The sequence below is a fragment of the Danaus plexippus genome, chromosome 20 (genome assembly GCF_018135715.1).
Source record: "Danaus plexippus chromosome 20, MEX_DaPlex, whole genome shotgun sequence".
NCBI lineage: Eukaryota > Metazoa > Arthropoda > Insecta > Lepidoptera > Nymphalidae > Danaus > Danaus plexippus.
The window spans coordinates 1,834,131-1,848,696 of NC_083550.1; the positions used below are offsets into that span (position 1 = coordinate 1,834,131).

General features: G+C 33.5%; 1 protein-coding gene across 1 annotated transcript; it reads right to left on the reverse strand.

Moving 5' to 3' along the window:
- Positions 1-1,453: 1,453 nt before the first annotated feature.
- Positions 1,454-13,976, reverse strand: LOC116773831 (zinc finger MYM-type protein 3). The gene is made up of 20 exons (XM_061523786.1): positions 13,766-13,976; positions 12,900-13,231; positions 12,049-12,581; positions 11,797-11,965; positions 11,381-11,527; positions 10,588-10,758; positions 8,741-10,015; positions 8,005-8,281; positions 7,822-7,930; positions 7,469-7,586; positions 6,191-6,814; positions 5,636-5,803; positions 4,972-5,231; positions 4,330-4,540; positions 4,118-4,243; positions 3,923-4,044; positions 3,460-3,598; positions 3,276-3,375; positions 2,843-3,018; positions 1,454-2,251 (listed from the first exon to the last, which is right to left on the reverse strand). The coding sequence occupies exons 2-19, from the start codon at positions 13,183-13,185 to the stop codon at positions 2,844-2,846; spliced, it is 5,010 nt and encodes a 1,669-aa protein (XP_061379770.1). The 5' UTR covers positions 13,186-13,231; positions 13,766-13,976; the 3' UTR covers positions 1,454-2,251; position 2,843.
- Between the last annotated feature and the right edge of the window lie 590 nt (positions 13,977-14,566).

The window sequence follows — 14,566 nt, forward strand, 5'->3', positions numbered from 1 at the left end:
GCTGAAAAAATTTAATGTGTGTTAAATAATATTTACTGATATAATTCAAACTTATATTCTTTAAAAGTAAATGAATCACTCCAAGAAGCAGTTTACTCTTACAGTCATCTTTATATTATTAAACAAAAAGGATGTAAAAAATTACAATTCTATTTACTTGAGCAAAAAAAATAATACATTTTCATAGAAACCTTATTTGAAAATTAAGCTGAATGATATCTGTAGTAATCCTAAAGACGTCCCAACAAAAAATATCGATAGATCCGGCGCTTCACTACGTTCAAAGCGTTTGGCAAGTGGATATAATATACTGAGTATAATAATAAAAATTAATAAATATCAAGGTTTAGAAGCTAAAAAAATATGTTTTAGAAAAAAACTAAGAATTCAAATTATGTATCTAGAAAGAAGAGTTATTTGTGTCTCTTGCATCAATATTTTATATTTAAGATAAAATTTTCTTTTTTTTCTAACTGACTTTAGAATAATTAAGAACTAAAGTAAATTAGCCTTTATACAATATTTTTATTGACTAGATTTGTTTGTATTTCTTTTTTAAGCTGATGGCTTAAATTTCAATCTCAAGGTTATTGCTTGTAATACTTTCGTTATTTCGAATGCATGGTGTACTTTGTTTGCAGCAGTCTGTTTTATTAGTATATATTTTATTTTTGTCTTCAGAAAGTTCAATTGCAAATGGTTAGTCACTTTATATTTCTTTCGTTATTACTAATTATAATTTAAAAAATCAATTTCGGAGAAAATTTTCGACAAGATGTCTTTTTTGACCTCAAAATGTCTTTATTACCTAGTATGTTTATTATGTCTTTTAAGAAAACAATTACTTTTCTATCTAATTTATGAATCCTTTTACTATTGAAATTATTTGATACTTTTATTGCTGTAGAGTTTTAAATTACCTATAATTTCCAAGTGACTTCATAGACCATGGACTATGAAGTCACGTGGTAAATCTTTATTGACAAATTTTTAATCCGATCAAACAGAACTAAGAAAATAAATTACTTTTAAAGCTCGTTCTAGTTATTACTGCGAAATTCAAAACCACACTGCGGAAATATAATAAAAAAATATTATTAAGTTTTAATTTGATTACAATGACATTGGTCAATTTAACGTCATTAGATCTGTCTTGACGGTTCAAAGGCCTCTGGCTACTTAAAAACATCCAAATTGGGATAAGGTATTTCAATTCACGGGCACTTTTTACCTGATCCTCTACTTCCTTTCTGTAAGGTTTGGTGGGATACAAATTGCTTCTTTATAATCTCAGAATTTAGGTAACGTACAATATTCCACCAAGAAAATTTGGTAGTTTTTGAACCTATAATTTACAAATACACAGCCACGTACAAACTTTCCATTCACGAGGTAGTCTTGAATACATTTTTTATTCATACTTACTTAAAGGAGTTAAGTAAATAAAACAATGTTTACGAGAATCAGTATTTTTTTTTTACTCAGTAATAAACTACCTCAACCTCTCAACTGACTCTTATAATAAACTTAAAATATATGAATATGACTTCTCACTTATATTAATATTCATTTCAATAAAAATGTCAATGTGTGAGAATATTATTTATTTACGATTTATAAAACGATGCCAATACAACATAAGTGTGCATCGTACCTCACTATAATCTTGGAATTTTTTTGCTTATCACTAGATCCGTCATAATATAATCCAATATTACACGAATTCGATAAATTCACGTCCTGACACCGTGGAAAATTAATTTTATGAACTTATTACAACTTTACAGTTAAATAATAAAAATGTATCTATGTACATTTCCAGCTATCGAATGTTGCATCCGCCTGGCGTCGGTATTTACAATTTTCAACGTTTCAAACTAAAAACAATCACAATGATAAATATGTATTCAACTAATTTGTGTATTAGACATGTTTCATTGTTTGTATATGTTCCAATAAAAATGAGATTAAACAAAGAATCTGTACACACCAGCACGGAACACTGGCGCGTCTAACACATGGCAACGTTATAAAAAAAAAAATCTATCATAAACAATGTTGCATTATGTCGAAGCGTTCATTCACAGACTGATATACAAAGTAGAAAAAATATACATTGTATCCAACATTGCAACCGTATGGAAACTACTGTCGCGACACATCCCGAAAGTTTGATTGACGCTCCACGAAACTGCCTTAGGACTGGCTGCCAATTTAATTTTATAGACGACGTATGGTCGTACTGTGAAATCTGTAAAGATAATATTTTATTATAATATTTACAATCTCCAAACAATAATAAATGTATACAAGTAGTATTATTATATTATATTATATGTACAAACTGAGAATCGTTTCATCTCATAACGACATCATTTTATTAATATAAATAAATTCGTGAATGAAATCAGTCTAAATTGTTGACAATTTAGACTGATTTCATTAATAAATATAAATCAATAATTCCTATTACCTAGTATTGGTAGACTACATCAGGGGTTCCATAAAATTTATTTTAGCTAAATGAAATTACAAATCACCCCCCAGTTCTCTATTTCTTTCTTACTCCCCTCCCGTCTCTTACCGCCCCCTTCAGGCCTGCAGCGCACACAAGGGGGCGTTATCTTCAACTCTTTAAGGGCAAGACTACATTGAGTTATCATTTAACTTTCAGAGAACAGCTATGACAATATTAAGACAGTTTCTGGAGACTATTTTAACACCCATATTCAGGCGGCTTTTTATATCTAATTGTCATAGTTTTTCTTAGTAATTAATAATAATATATCTCCATATGCAAAACATTGTCAAATAGTATGTATGTTCCACAAAAGTCAGTAACCTTAGCTGGTGAGCAGTGCGATGTTTATCTCTTTAACCATCTTAACTCTGTGTAACATCTTAGCGAGTGCTGCTCTACTGAGAGGCTGTGTGGAGTACCACACCGGCGAGTCAGGAACACAGGAACGCTCGGGCTGTAGATAGAATACGTCGTTTCTTGTACGGACTGACTCGGGACTGAGGAAAAATGTACAAAAAACACTCATTATAAATACTTTACGTTCTGTTCCGCTGCTGACTATTAAACAGTAAAAAAAATATATTTAGAAATTTCGTTTAATGATGATAAACACGAATATTTTCCTTTTAAATCACAAATCGATTTAATTGAAGTAAGATTTATTATCAGGAGTAAAATAATGTCATGTTATTATAAGAAATTAATTTTAAAAGACATATTAAATGATAATTTCTCAATCATTGCTCAAACATACCATTTCGATATATAAAATTCATATAATTTAACGGGACATCTCAGCGGGTTCTCCTCATTCTCTTGTTGTTCATAAACTTTCTTTTTTCTTGAATTCGCCTCTGTCAATTATAAACGTAAAATTTTAATATACAATTATTAACTAATTAACATTGTAATATTAGAAGAATTGTTTGATATCATACCTAGAGCTGACTGTGGAGGGTAGAATCTGAGCAGAACGTTCCTAGAGCCGGGTATTTTGGCTTGTCCCGGCTGGTTGGGATTTCGCTTCCAGTGCTTCATTATATGTGAGAATGATAATTGCATGTGTTCCTCTACCGTCTATGACATATAAATTGTTATTTAATGCGAGATTTTAATATACATACGCGGAAAATTTTATTATATAAGATTTACGAGTAATACAAACAATAAGAATTAAAATGGAATGACCATATATACTTAATAAAGATATATATTTTTTAATTTCTTGTAGTTTTTATAATATTTTTCATTATACTCGACGTTTCGATTACTTTTAACAAGATTTATTATGGAAAGATGAGATGTGAGCGTGTCAAAGTATAGTTTTATATAAAATTGTACTCATGAAAAGCTAAGGCAATACACACACACATATATATATATATATAGTAGTATACTCACTACTAGATTAAAATGTTTGGTGTTAAAGAACATTAGAGTTGACAACAGCACGTGTGGAGAGTGTGCGCCGAGTTGTTTACTCTCCCAGAGGTGCTCCTCCTCCACACGGGTCACGATGTACTCTGCGAGGTATACAAATAGATTAAAACATATATATACTATGTGGGCTATATAATCACTGACGTCAGCACTTACGGGAATCGTTATATAAAACTGAAAATTTTCTAGCAACTTCGTCCAAACAGTCGGTGAACTTTTCGTAATATGGATCCGTGAATATATTGTCTATCCTACCGTTTTCAAACAGATACTGTTGAATTCCTGGCGACAAAGAAATAATTAATGCTTAATGTAATAAAAAAATATATATTTCAATTAATATTTGATTTAAGAAAACTAAAACTCACCTAAAACCAAATAATAAATAGTGTCCGGTGCGTATTCACTGCCGTTAGGTTTCCGCACCTCTTTAACAAACAAACAAAGGGAATAGTTCAACTCGTCGGCCGTCAGCTGTAATATTTCAGATTTAAAAGGTTTTCGTCTTATCGAACTCTTCTCTATTTCTGCGTTCTTCGTCATCACCCATTGCTTCCACGCGTTGACGCCGAAAGTGTACTGTAAACAAGATAAGAATTAATAATGATAGATGTGGAAATATGGATGTTAGTTAGTAATGTGTGCTCAGTCTTTTGTTACATAATAACTTAAACATTAGCGAATGGAACACAAGATAAGAAAATAATTACATATATAAATAGACGTAAAAAATAAATAAGAAATATATAAGACAGCTAAGGACGGGTACCATGTATAGTTTGTAACAATATAACCACGTTTACAACAAATTAGTTTGTGACGTCAGTAAGAGTTAATTCAAGCAATATACCGATCCATTTTATTGTGTTATGTATTAAAACTACATGTTACTGTAATGTGATGTGGTGAATGAACTAGAGGAATAAATAAACTGACACTTCAACGCCGACTCTATATCGACCTTATTTTTCTAAGACAGTATAATTTTTATAAAGATTGTTGTGTTATACCTTAAGACACATATTAGCATCCGGTTTCTCCTGTGGTTCGCGAGGCGGGTCGGGCGGCGGCGCGGGCGCTGGCTCCCGCCGTCGCTTGGAGGGTCGCCCACGAGGCGCAACCGCGGGCGCTCGTTTCCGAGCAACGCCCACGCCTACACCCACACCGCCCACGCCCACGCCGCCCACGCTAGATGCGCGCAGGGCCGCCACAGCGCGCTGCTGTTCCAGTACCATCATATGGTGCTGGTGCATGCCCTCGCCTTCTAGACCTACAGTTAATATATAAATATTAGCAGTTATATACAACTCACATCGATAGTTACAACAATTTTTACAAAACATATGTCTAGAGCATATAATCAATAAAATTTGCTAACAAAATGTTTATTAGTATATATTGCGTACATAATGTTCTTGAAACTGATTTAGATAAGCGCCAAGTCACACCATTAGACAACTAGAAATGTTATAACGACATAAATGTGTTTTTCCTTTCATATTCATTAAAACACTAAGATAATCATAACAGATTGTAGAACAATAAAATCATTGATTATATTATAGAGTAGTCGATGTCATATTTAAAATGTATTCCATAAAGAGATCTTCAACAAATTTCACTTATGCTTGAACGCTATTAATGCCACGACCTAATGCCACGAGTTATCCTCACCTGGCATTCCGGGATGTGAGCTGGGTGTGATGGTGTTGGCGGTCATAGCTGACTCCAGGTCCACGGGCTGGTCTTCGTACTCGGTGGCCATTTTCAATGCCATCTGCAGCACGTCCTCGCCGAACGCATTGTTACCGTCCATACCGGCCACCGGACTGAAACCTTCCTCTGTTGAATGTATTTCTTTATTAGTCATAAGGTAATATTTATTTTTTATTTCTGTTTCTCTCAAGACTTATACTGTATTACTCATTTGGACACCTACATGGGATATTTATAATCTACTATAATATACTATGCTATAGGTATTGCTTTAAACTTCACCTCTTTTCTTTTAGAAAATATTTTATGTCTACAAAAATAAAGAAACCGCTTTACTACAGATATTGGGAGACATACAAACTGTTTAGACATCCGGCATTCTTATTAAAGAAACAAATTCACTATGAACGATTTTAAAAAAGGATTCAATGGTGATCTTAAATACGTGAAAAATATATTACATCTTATATCTTTAAGTTGAGACACAAAGTTATTATAAAAGTTTATAGAGACCGTTCTCGTCCTCGGTGTCCGAGTCGCTGTGATCCTTCTTCTTGTCTCCCGCCACCATCTCCGCCATCATCAGTAGTTCAGCCTCGAAGGGATCCGTCGGCATTTTGTCATGGATCTTATTAATTTCTTTCATTATGCCCTTAGCCGAATTCCTCGTAGTTGGTATGAACACCGGCGTCGGTATGGGAATCGGTATGGGCACGGGGACCGGAAACGGAAGCGACCACATCACACAGGGGACCGGAACGTATATAGGAACTGGAACCGGTATCAGAACACGACGCTCCAGGCTGGGGTCTGTCTGACACTCTTTCGTACATGGATGGGGTCTACACGACACTCCTTTGGACACCATCATGGGTTTGGACATAGTGGCTTTGTTGGCGACTTCCTGTGGCGGGAGGGTCTTGACGATCACGTGGTTGTATATCTTGGGGGGCGGTGGTGGGGGTGTGGGCGGTCTAGGCGGTTGCGGGATGGCGGGCTCCGCCGCGTTCTCCTCGGGTGTTACTCGTTTGGTCTTGTTGCGAGCGTTCGTAGGCACTAGAGGCGGCGGCGCAGCTAATGACTGCACGTTGGATATCACCGGCATGCCTGAACCGGATCGGTTTTGACACTTCATAGCTGAAAATATGTCATTAATTTCAATTAAGTTTTTTTTATTAAACATTTACATCCGAGAGTTCTAAAATTTCTGTTCTCTATGATATATTAATAATATTTAGTTGAGTTTTTTTTGTTCGGATTAGTCCTTGGAGTGACTAGATATATTTTAAAGGTATATACAGTGGATGATTAAATTTCTAGGACGACAAGTTTATTATAAGTTACGCTAGAAATCCTTCGAGGTTAGCACAAAATATTTATTTAAGATCTGGATCAAAACCTAATTGAGAAATCAATTAATGACATGTAAGGCTTCCGTTAGTATACATTATCAATTAAACTATGATATCTGAATTCTACTAATCTATTTTAATAAACTTGAAGAAATTAAGAAATCATTGATAAATGACAAAAAACAACAACTGACAGACACTTTTATCTCCACTGCACGTGAACCCGGTTACTGCAAGTTAGTTCCAGAAAAAAATGTAAGAAACTAATTAGATCGCGAAATAAAATCATACACGTTCCGTTACATAGGTTTAATGAGCTAAGGCAGGGATTTCCAAAGTGGTCGCTATCGACACCGAGGGTAACAGTTCACTTTGGAAAAGGGGTCAGTTGTCAGAAATAGTTTGGGGATCGCTGAGCTAAGGCAATGGTTGCACTTACTGTTATTTTTGTGAGTGTTCGCGTTATACGTGCGCCTGGGGGCGCCCGTGGGAACGGCTTTCTGTTGGTCGATAGAATCTCCAGACATTAACGGGGCCGGTTGTTTTGAATATTGTCCCTGAAATATTATTACGTCTTATGTTGGTCACTTAAAATCATACATTATAAGATGTATGTATAAACTCAGTATACTTTTAAATTAACTGAACATTAACATTGTCGCATTAGGTCAAAATTGTCTGCTTGAGCGTTAAATACAGCGAAGAATCACTTTAACCAAGAATGGAAGGATCAAAGTATTATTTTTGTTATCATTACAATGTAATACTAATTACTTGTATATAACACCTCACCTGGAATGTCATCACACACTGGTATGTACAGAAGTTTCGGACTGTGGCGTCGGACATGGTGAGGTGATATTGAGCCAGAGCAGAATTCTTGCACAGGTCACATTTCGTTCTATCGACCAAAGTTTAATACAATTAAATCAACAATTAATTTAAATTATTAAATTTAAATAGTGTCATCATTACCTCCTCGAGGACACAGCGTTGATGGACACTTGATATAGATTCAGGCAGTTTACGGAGCACATCATAATGTCCTGGCCGTTGGGTTGGACGCGTTTGATCATATCGAAATTGTACTTTTTAACTTTGCACCAGTTACAGGGTACTATGTGCCTAGAATTACTTATATAGATATTCATACAGGACTTGGAACAGAAACACTGGGGTGATGAACCCTCGTATATCGTAAAAAATTGACTTATTTTCCTCTCAAAATATATTTTACACCATCGGCACTGATCTGGAGCAAAAAAAATATTATCCTATAAAAATATAACGTTTATAAGAGAATAAAAAGGAGAATGAAAAATTTTTATCCGAATATCTTTAATTTTATTTGTAGTTTAAAGAACTATTTAAATAATATAATGTAAAATACGATTCAGATGTACTTTTTTTGTAATTATTATTGTATATATAATTTTATTGTTTTTATTTTATTATTTTTTTTCTTTTTCTTATAAATGATTATTGCAGTAAATTGCATGTCTGATACTCCTCGTTGAATTTTCTTACTGTATTTGTTTTTTTTTTTCTAATGTAAGGTATTTCTGATAATGCAGTCCATGTCAAAAAAACTGTGGAAACTGTTCTAGCGAATTGTTTTGACCCTACCGAAATAATTTATTGTAATATAAGCTGTATGTTTTCGCATAAATAAATAGATGAGTTAATAAATAATGATGTTAGTTTCACATACCAGGGAAAATGTTGTTGACGAATTTGAAAGCAGCAAAACAAGGATCGGAGCACAGTCTTTGTGATTCATCGGGAGCGACTTCCACCTCGATTGTGGTAGCTTTCTCCAGCGAACAGACCGCGCACTTCGCCCAAACAGGCCTAGGAACTGGGTTCTTGCTCATCTTGTCGAACTTCTCCATACATAGCTGCGAACAGAAGTCTTTGAACTGGCCCTTGTCGCCCACCGGCGCTAGGAACCCTTGACTGCCGTCCGATATATCTTTCTGACAGTAACAACAAATTTTCAAACCCTTTTTGAAGTCCTCCAAACACGCCGAGTTACAGAACTGTCGTATATTATATCCGAACCTGACGCAGTACTTCCCTATGCTCGTATGCTGCACGTGCACTTTGCAATTGGTGCATTTGGAACCGAATTTATTCTGATATCTTCCCAGACATGTCTCGTTACAATAGTCCATAGCTTCCCACGTTAGCATTTTTTCCTCATTATTGAGGATCATGTGACAATTCATGCAAGACCTTATAAACGTCCGTTCCCTCTCTTCCCTGGCCGCTTGAACCATCGCCGGCGTCTTTCCTTGCACTTTGTAAGCCTCGTCTAAATATTTATCAGTCGCATTACTAATAACTTTGAGTTTCAGCAGGGGCGGATTAGTCTTGACGGGTTTTTGTGCTTGCACTCGTTGCACTCTCTTCTTTCTCAATAAATACCTGCCGTTTTCTTTACAATTGATCGCCCTGAGGCATGTTTGTTCACAAATCCAAAGTTGTTGTCCGTAGCGCGTCAAACTATATATACACTCCTTGGTGCTCTCACAGACGCAACATTGATCTTCCTTGGGCGACTTTTCCTCGACGGTGATCCTTCGTCTTTTGAACGTGTACTTGTCTCTTTCATCCGCCATCATGCTGTGCAGACACTCTACTGAACAGTAGTTCGTGTCTTCGCCGTCGAAGTTGTAATAAAAGTAGCATGTCTTTTTCTCCTCGCATTCCGAGCACGTCAGTATTTTGGGTGCAATTTCTTCGACCATATATTTTTTATTTACAACGATGTACTGCCCCGCGTGCGCCGCTTGGAACAATTTAACACAACTGAGAACGCATATATAATGTACGGCTCCGTCTTTGTCTGAATATCTGTACTGACATGACTTCTCTTCGTTACACTGTACACAGACGGAGTCGGTGGCGCTTATTTGTCGAATTGAGTTAGGTTCTGGCTCTTCCTGTTCGTAATCGACTGCATCTTCCTGATCGTTTTCTTTTTCTGAAACAGTTATAAAAATCCTTATTTACGTAACTTCTTTCGCATGAAATCGATATTAAAAGTGAATTTTTCTCGAATACATTTATTCAAAATAGAATCTTCACTTCATAGTATTTTTCTGCATTATAGGGGCACTTATTTAATATTACACAAACATGCCTACTAATAAATGCAGATTTTGTAAATATTTTTTATATTACAATAATTGTGTCTATTGAAAGTTTTCTTTTCTAAATCAAAAAAATGTAGCCAGATTTCAGTTTTGTTTTTGCTGCCAATCTATAGAAAATCTTGTTAAATTGAATGACTGCAGCCTTTACATCAGGTCTTGCAACAAGTTTGCTACAAAATTTACACTTCAATTAAGAAGCTATACAGTTAACCATATGTTTTTATATGCATATTCTATGGAATTAAATTCTAAAACTATAAAAATCTTTTTAGTTTACAAGAATTTTTTTGTAGCGCCATCTGTTGTAGTTTAATGTGCGCTTTTACTTGCAAAGCTTGGTTCATTATTCACAAAATGCTTGTATATACAGGTGAATTTTAAAATATATTCCACAACTCACCCCCTACATTATCCTGTGAAGCATCTCCCGTGGATATTTCAGACTCCCCCTCCCCCTCCCCTTCCAGACTTTCGTTTACATCTTCCTGCACCTGTTCTTCTGCAACACCTTCATTAGATTCACTCGCTTCAGCTTCCTCTTTGGGCATAGCCAATTCTGCAAGTGCAGCTTCTGAAATGATGATTTAACGTGATTTTATAGTCACAATATTTATTTTCTGTATATCAATAATTGATGCCAGAACATGTATTCCAGCACTATGAATGATAGGTTTATTCTTCCTTCCAGTCAATTAAGATAAGTTTAGATTTGTAATTATTATATATATTAAGTAATCATTGGTTAAACATCACGACATGAAGCAGTTTCAGTTATACTTTATGCATACACATATTCACAATTGATACTAATTTGTTTTCTGTTTGAAAACAATATAACAAAAAGTATAGCAAAAAATGTATGTCACATACCATATCTACATAGTGTTATAGTCATAGTTAATTAAATAATAAGAGGATTACGGTGTTTTCGCAGGTTGCTACATAACTTCTATGTAAAATTGTTCATTCTACGCGGGTCTGACTCAGCAGTTCCGTGTATATTTCTTTTAGAATATTGTGTCACTATATATTCACCCGTAGTACAATATAGTCGAACCAATTAATTGTAATTTAGGATTTAAATTAAATTAAATTATTTAAATTTTGGTATCATTGCACCCATTAGCCATTGGAATCATAGTACCATTGACGATATTTGATTAACCCATTTGTTATTGTGATTTGATAGATACCTTCATCTCTTTTTCTCTTCTCAGCTAAAACCTTTTCAGCAGCCGCTTTATCAGCCTCAGATATTTCTCTTTCGGTGTCGGGTAACAAGCATACCTCTTCATCAGCTCCTGGTTGCTCTGTTATAACTGGTATTCCACTCTCATCGTCTGAGGATAGATATAAAGATTTTTTATATTATATATATTGTTGGAAAAAGCTACACCTTATATTGGAAATATATGCCAAAGTGAAGAAAGATGCCATATTCCAGATTTTATAAATTGAATCTGCCAGCATCATGAAAAATTATATCCATTCTAGAACAATAAAAATACTATATTTTTGATTACTTTATAGTAATTTGAATCAATCTTTATTTTCTTCTGTCCCGTGCATTTATTTCAATATTCTAGTTAAATATCTAGGAAGACTTTACCCGGATGATGTTCATCTTCATCATCAGGAATCATATCATGGGCATCATCGGCGTTGTGGTGATCATCATCATCTATATTAATTGAGGACAAATCAGCTTGAGTGGCTGTCTCTGATGTTTCCGCTGCATCTGTTCGGTCTTTCAAAAGAGCATCAAATGGGTCTAGAGCCTGTAAGTAGAGATGATAAACATTACACTACAGATAAATTCATACTTAAATATAAAAATATATGTACATATTCATATTATCACCTGTGTATGATCTTCGTGGTGATCATCCATAGACACATTAGGGGCTGTTTCAAACTCGGGTTTGCCGACCTCCCTTTTTTCATAATCCTCTTCATTAGCCTCATTTGCATGTTCTTGACTCGGTTCTTTTGTTATACTTTCTATATTAGGACTTTTATTTTCAGTGTCAGGGTTGTCAATATTTGATTTTATGTTTTCTATACATTCAGAATTTTCAGTATCAGGGTTGTCAATACTTAATTTTATGTCCTCTATACATTCAGCATTGCGGGTTTCATCAGTCTCTAATTTTGTAACTGCACTATCTTCTTCCAATAGTTCTTTTGATACAGTGGGGTCTGTGGCATTGTTAACAACAAGCTCTTCACTAATTTCAGATTTAGAAACTCCTTCATTAGCATCACACAAGCTAGGTTTCTCCAGAGGGACATCATGTTTTGAATCTGAGTCTAAAACTTGCTTTTCTAAATCTTGTATTTCTTTTTCTGGCTCTACTGATTCATTGTCTAATTCTGAGATTTCTTGAAGTTCCTCTAAAATATATTTATATTACATTATTTATGATATCTAAAGACTTAGCAACTTTTTATCTATTCTATACTTTAAGATAAATTTTCATAGTAAAATTTTAATCAATACTTTTATATATATTTTTAAATTTAAACAAGGAATATCAACATAATTCTTCCTCATAAATTTATTCACTATATTCAAATACAATATAAAGTGTACTTTTCATCAGAATACTTACATAATTATATAAAATTATACAGTTTATTTTAGTTCTATAAATATATAACAAAATATAATAATACAATGGGTATAAATATAAATTATGATCACAGACATACCTTTTTGAATCTCTCCTATATCTTTTGTATCATCACCAACACTGACAGATACTTCTACATCACCTTGTTCGTCACATTTTTCACTCTTTTCTACAATATCACTTTTGATAACGTCACATTCTAGATGATTTTGTATACTATTAGGTTCACTTGGTCCACATTCACTATTTTCTTCACTTTTAGTACAATTATTTTCGCTTACTTCTTTTATGTCAGTCGTATTTATCCCATCACCGGTCTCATTGTCGTTTTCACCGAGATTCTCAGGTATTTCTTTTTCATCCATTCTGGTCCAATTAGATTATTGGAAACACTCAAAACATAACACGCATCTGTAAAATAATTTAAGCCTTGTAAATAAAAAAGTAAACCCATTGTTTTTACCGCATACTTGCCGCGCCCGGCAATATTTTAAGGTTATAAGTAACAAGAATTAAGTGACATATCCAAATCAATTATTTGTTTATATTAATTGGAGAAATAAACAAAAATAAGGTGAAACTAAATTATATGTCTTTGCAACTTACTATTTACAATTAGAATGCAGTTGACGCTAAACATATTCAAGCTACATATCCCGCGCTTATTTCTTTATCTTTTATACGCGGTTATTTTGGGTTTTTGAATGCCTAGTCCATGTGTTTTTTCAATAAAATATTTCTTAATTTACTTTCTTAATATCATAAGCATTTTTATTATAAAATAAAGTATTTTTATGACTACGGCAAATGATTTAATCCTATGTAAGTGAAAAAAAGCAGGAATACTTTTTACTTTGCCTATAAATAGGAACAAAAATTAACCCATGACCGTAAAGGTTTATACAATTTAAATCAATGCAGCAAATTTCTTGTATAAGTACTTACGAAGTTTCAATATTTAACAATTCACTTGAAAGCCACAACAAACGACCACCATTTTGGATTCAACCTGTGCCTGCAATTTGTTGCGGATGTAAAGATGTTTATCAAATGAATTACTAACATTATATTTCCTCGTCACAGTATTATTACTCTCTTGAAAATATATTATTAATATTTTAAAAGTTATTTAGTACTCTATAATACTTTAAAAGTTTTTAAAACATAGTTCTCACAGAATAAAAAGTAATCAATGTTCGATGCGAATCAACTTAGCGACTAATGTTGGTATATGGGAATGCTTTTAAAAATTAGTGATGTCAAACACGAAGTATCGATATGGAATTATTTACAATCTCTTTAACAAAATAGTAATAATAATATATATTCTCTGTAATTCCTTAAAGTGAAAGTAATACATATTAAAACAAACATTAACTATACAAAGTCATTCTAAATACAGTTCAAAAATATGTTCTTTAAAAGAAAATTTCAGAATACAAAATTTATTTTTATCCTTCTATTATATTAAATTAGTTTTCAACGTGTTATTACAGCGATACAAAATAGTCTTGAAGAAAATACAGATTATAATTAAAACGTGTGAGCAAAGTATTTGTCTATATCACACAATCACTATCTTTAATAATTATTTTGGAAATACACATAAGTTGTGAAGAATTTAAATGTTTTATTTAAACTAAATTAACAATCTGAATTTGTTTTGTGTAAACTTTTCTAATATTCATTTAAAAATAGAAGTTAAATAGAGTGTGATATTAAGTGATTTTTGTTTTTGTATTGAGT

Bases quoted from the DNA above. Each gene is read 5' to 3' on its own strand.
- LOC116773831 (XM_061523786.1), bottom strand. From the start codon at position 13,185: ATGGATGAAAAAGAAATACCTGAGAATCTCGGTGAAAACGACAATGAG. The intron at 6,815-7,468 runs GTAAGTGCAACC...ACATATTTTCAG, and splicing joins GAACACTCACAAAAATAACA to CTATGAAGTGTCAAAACCGA. The intron at 4,541-4,971 runs GTATAACACAAC...TCTTGTTTACAG, and splicing joins ATGCTAATATGTGTCTTAAG to TACACTTTCGGCGTCAACGC.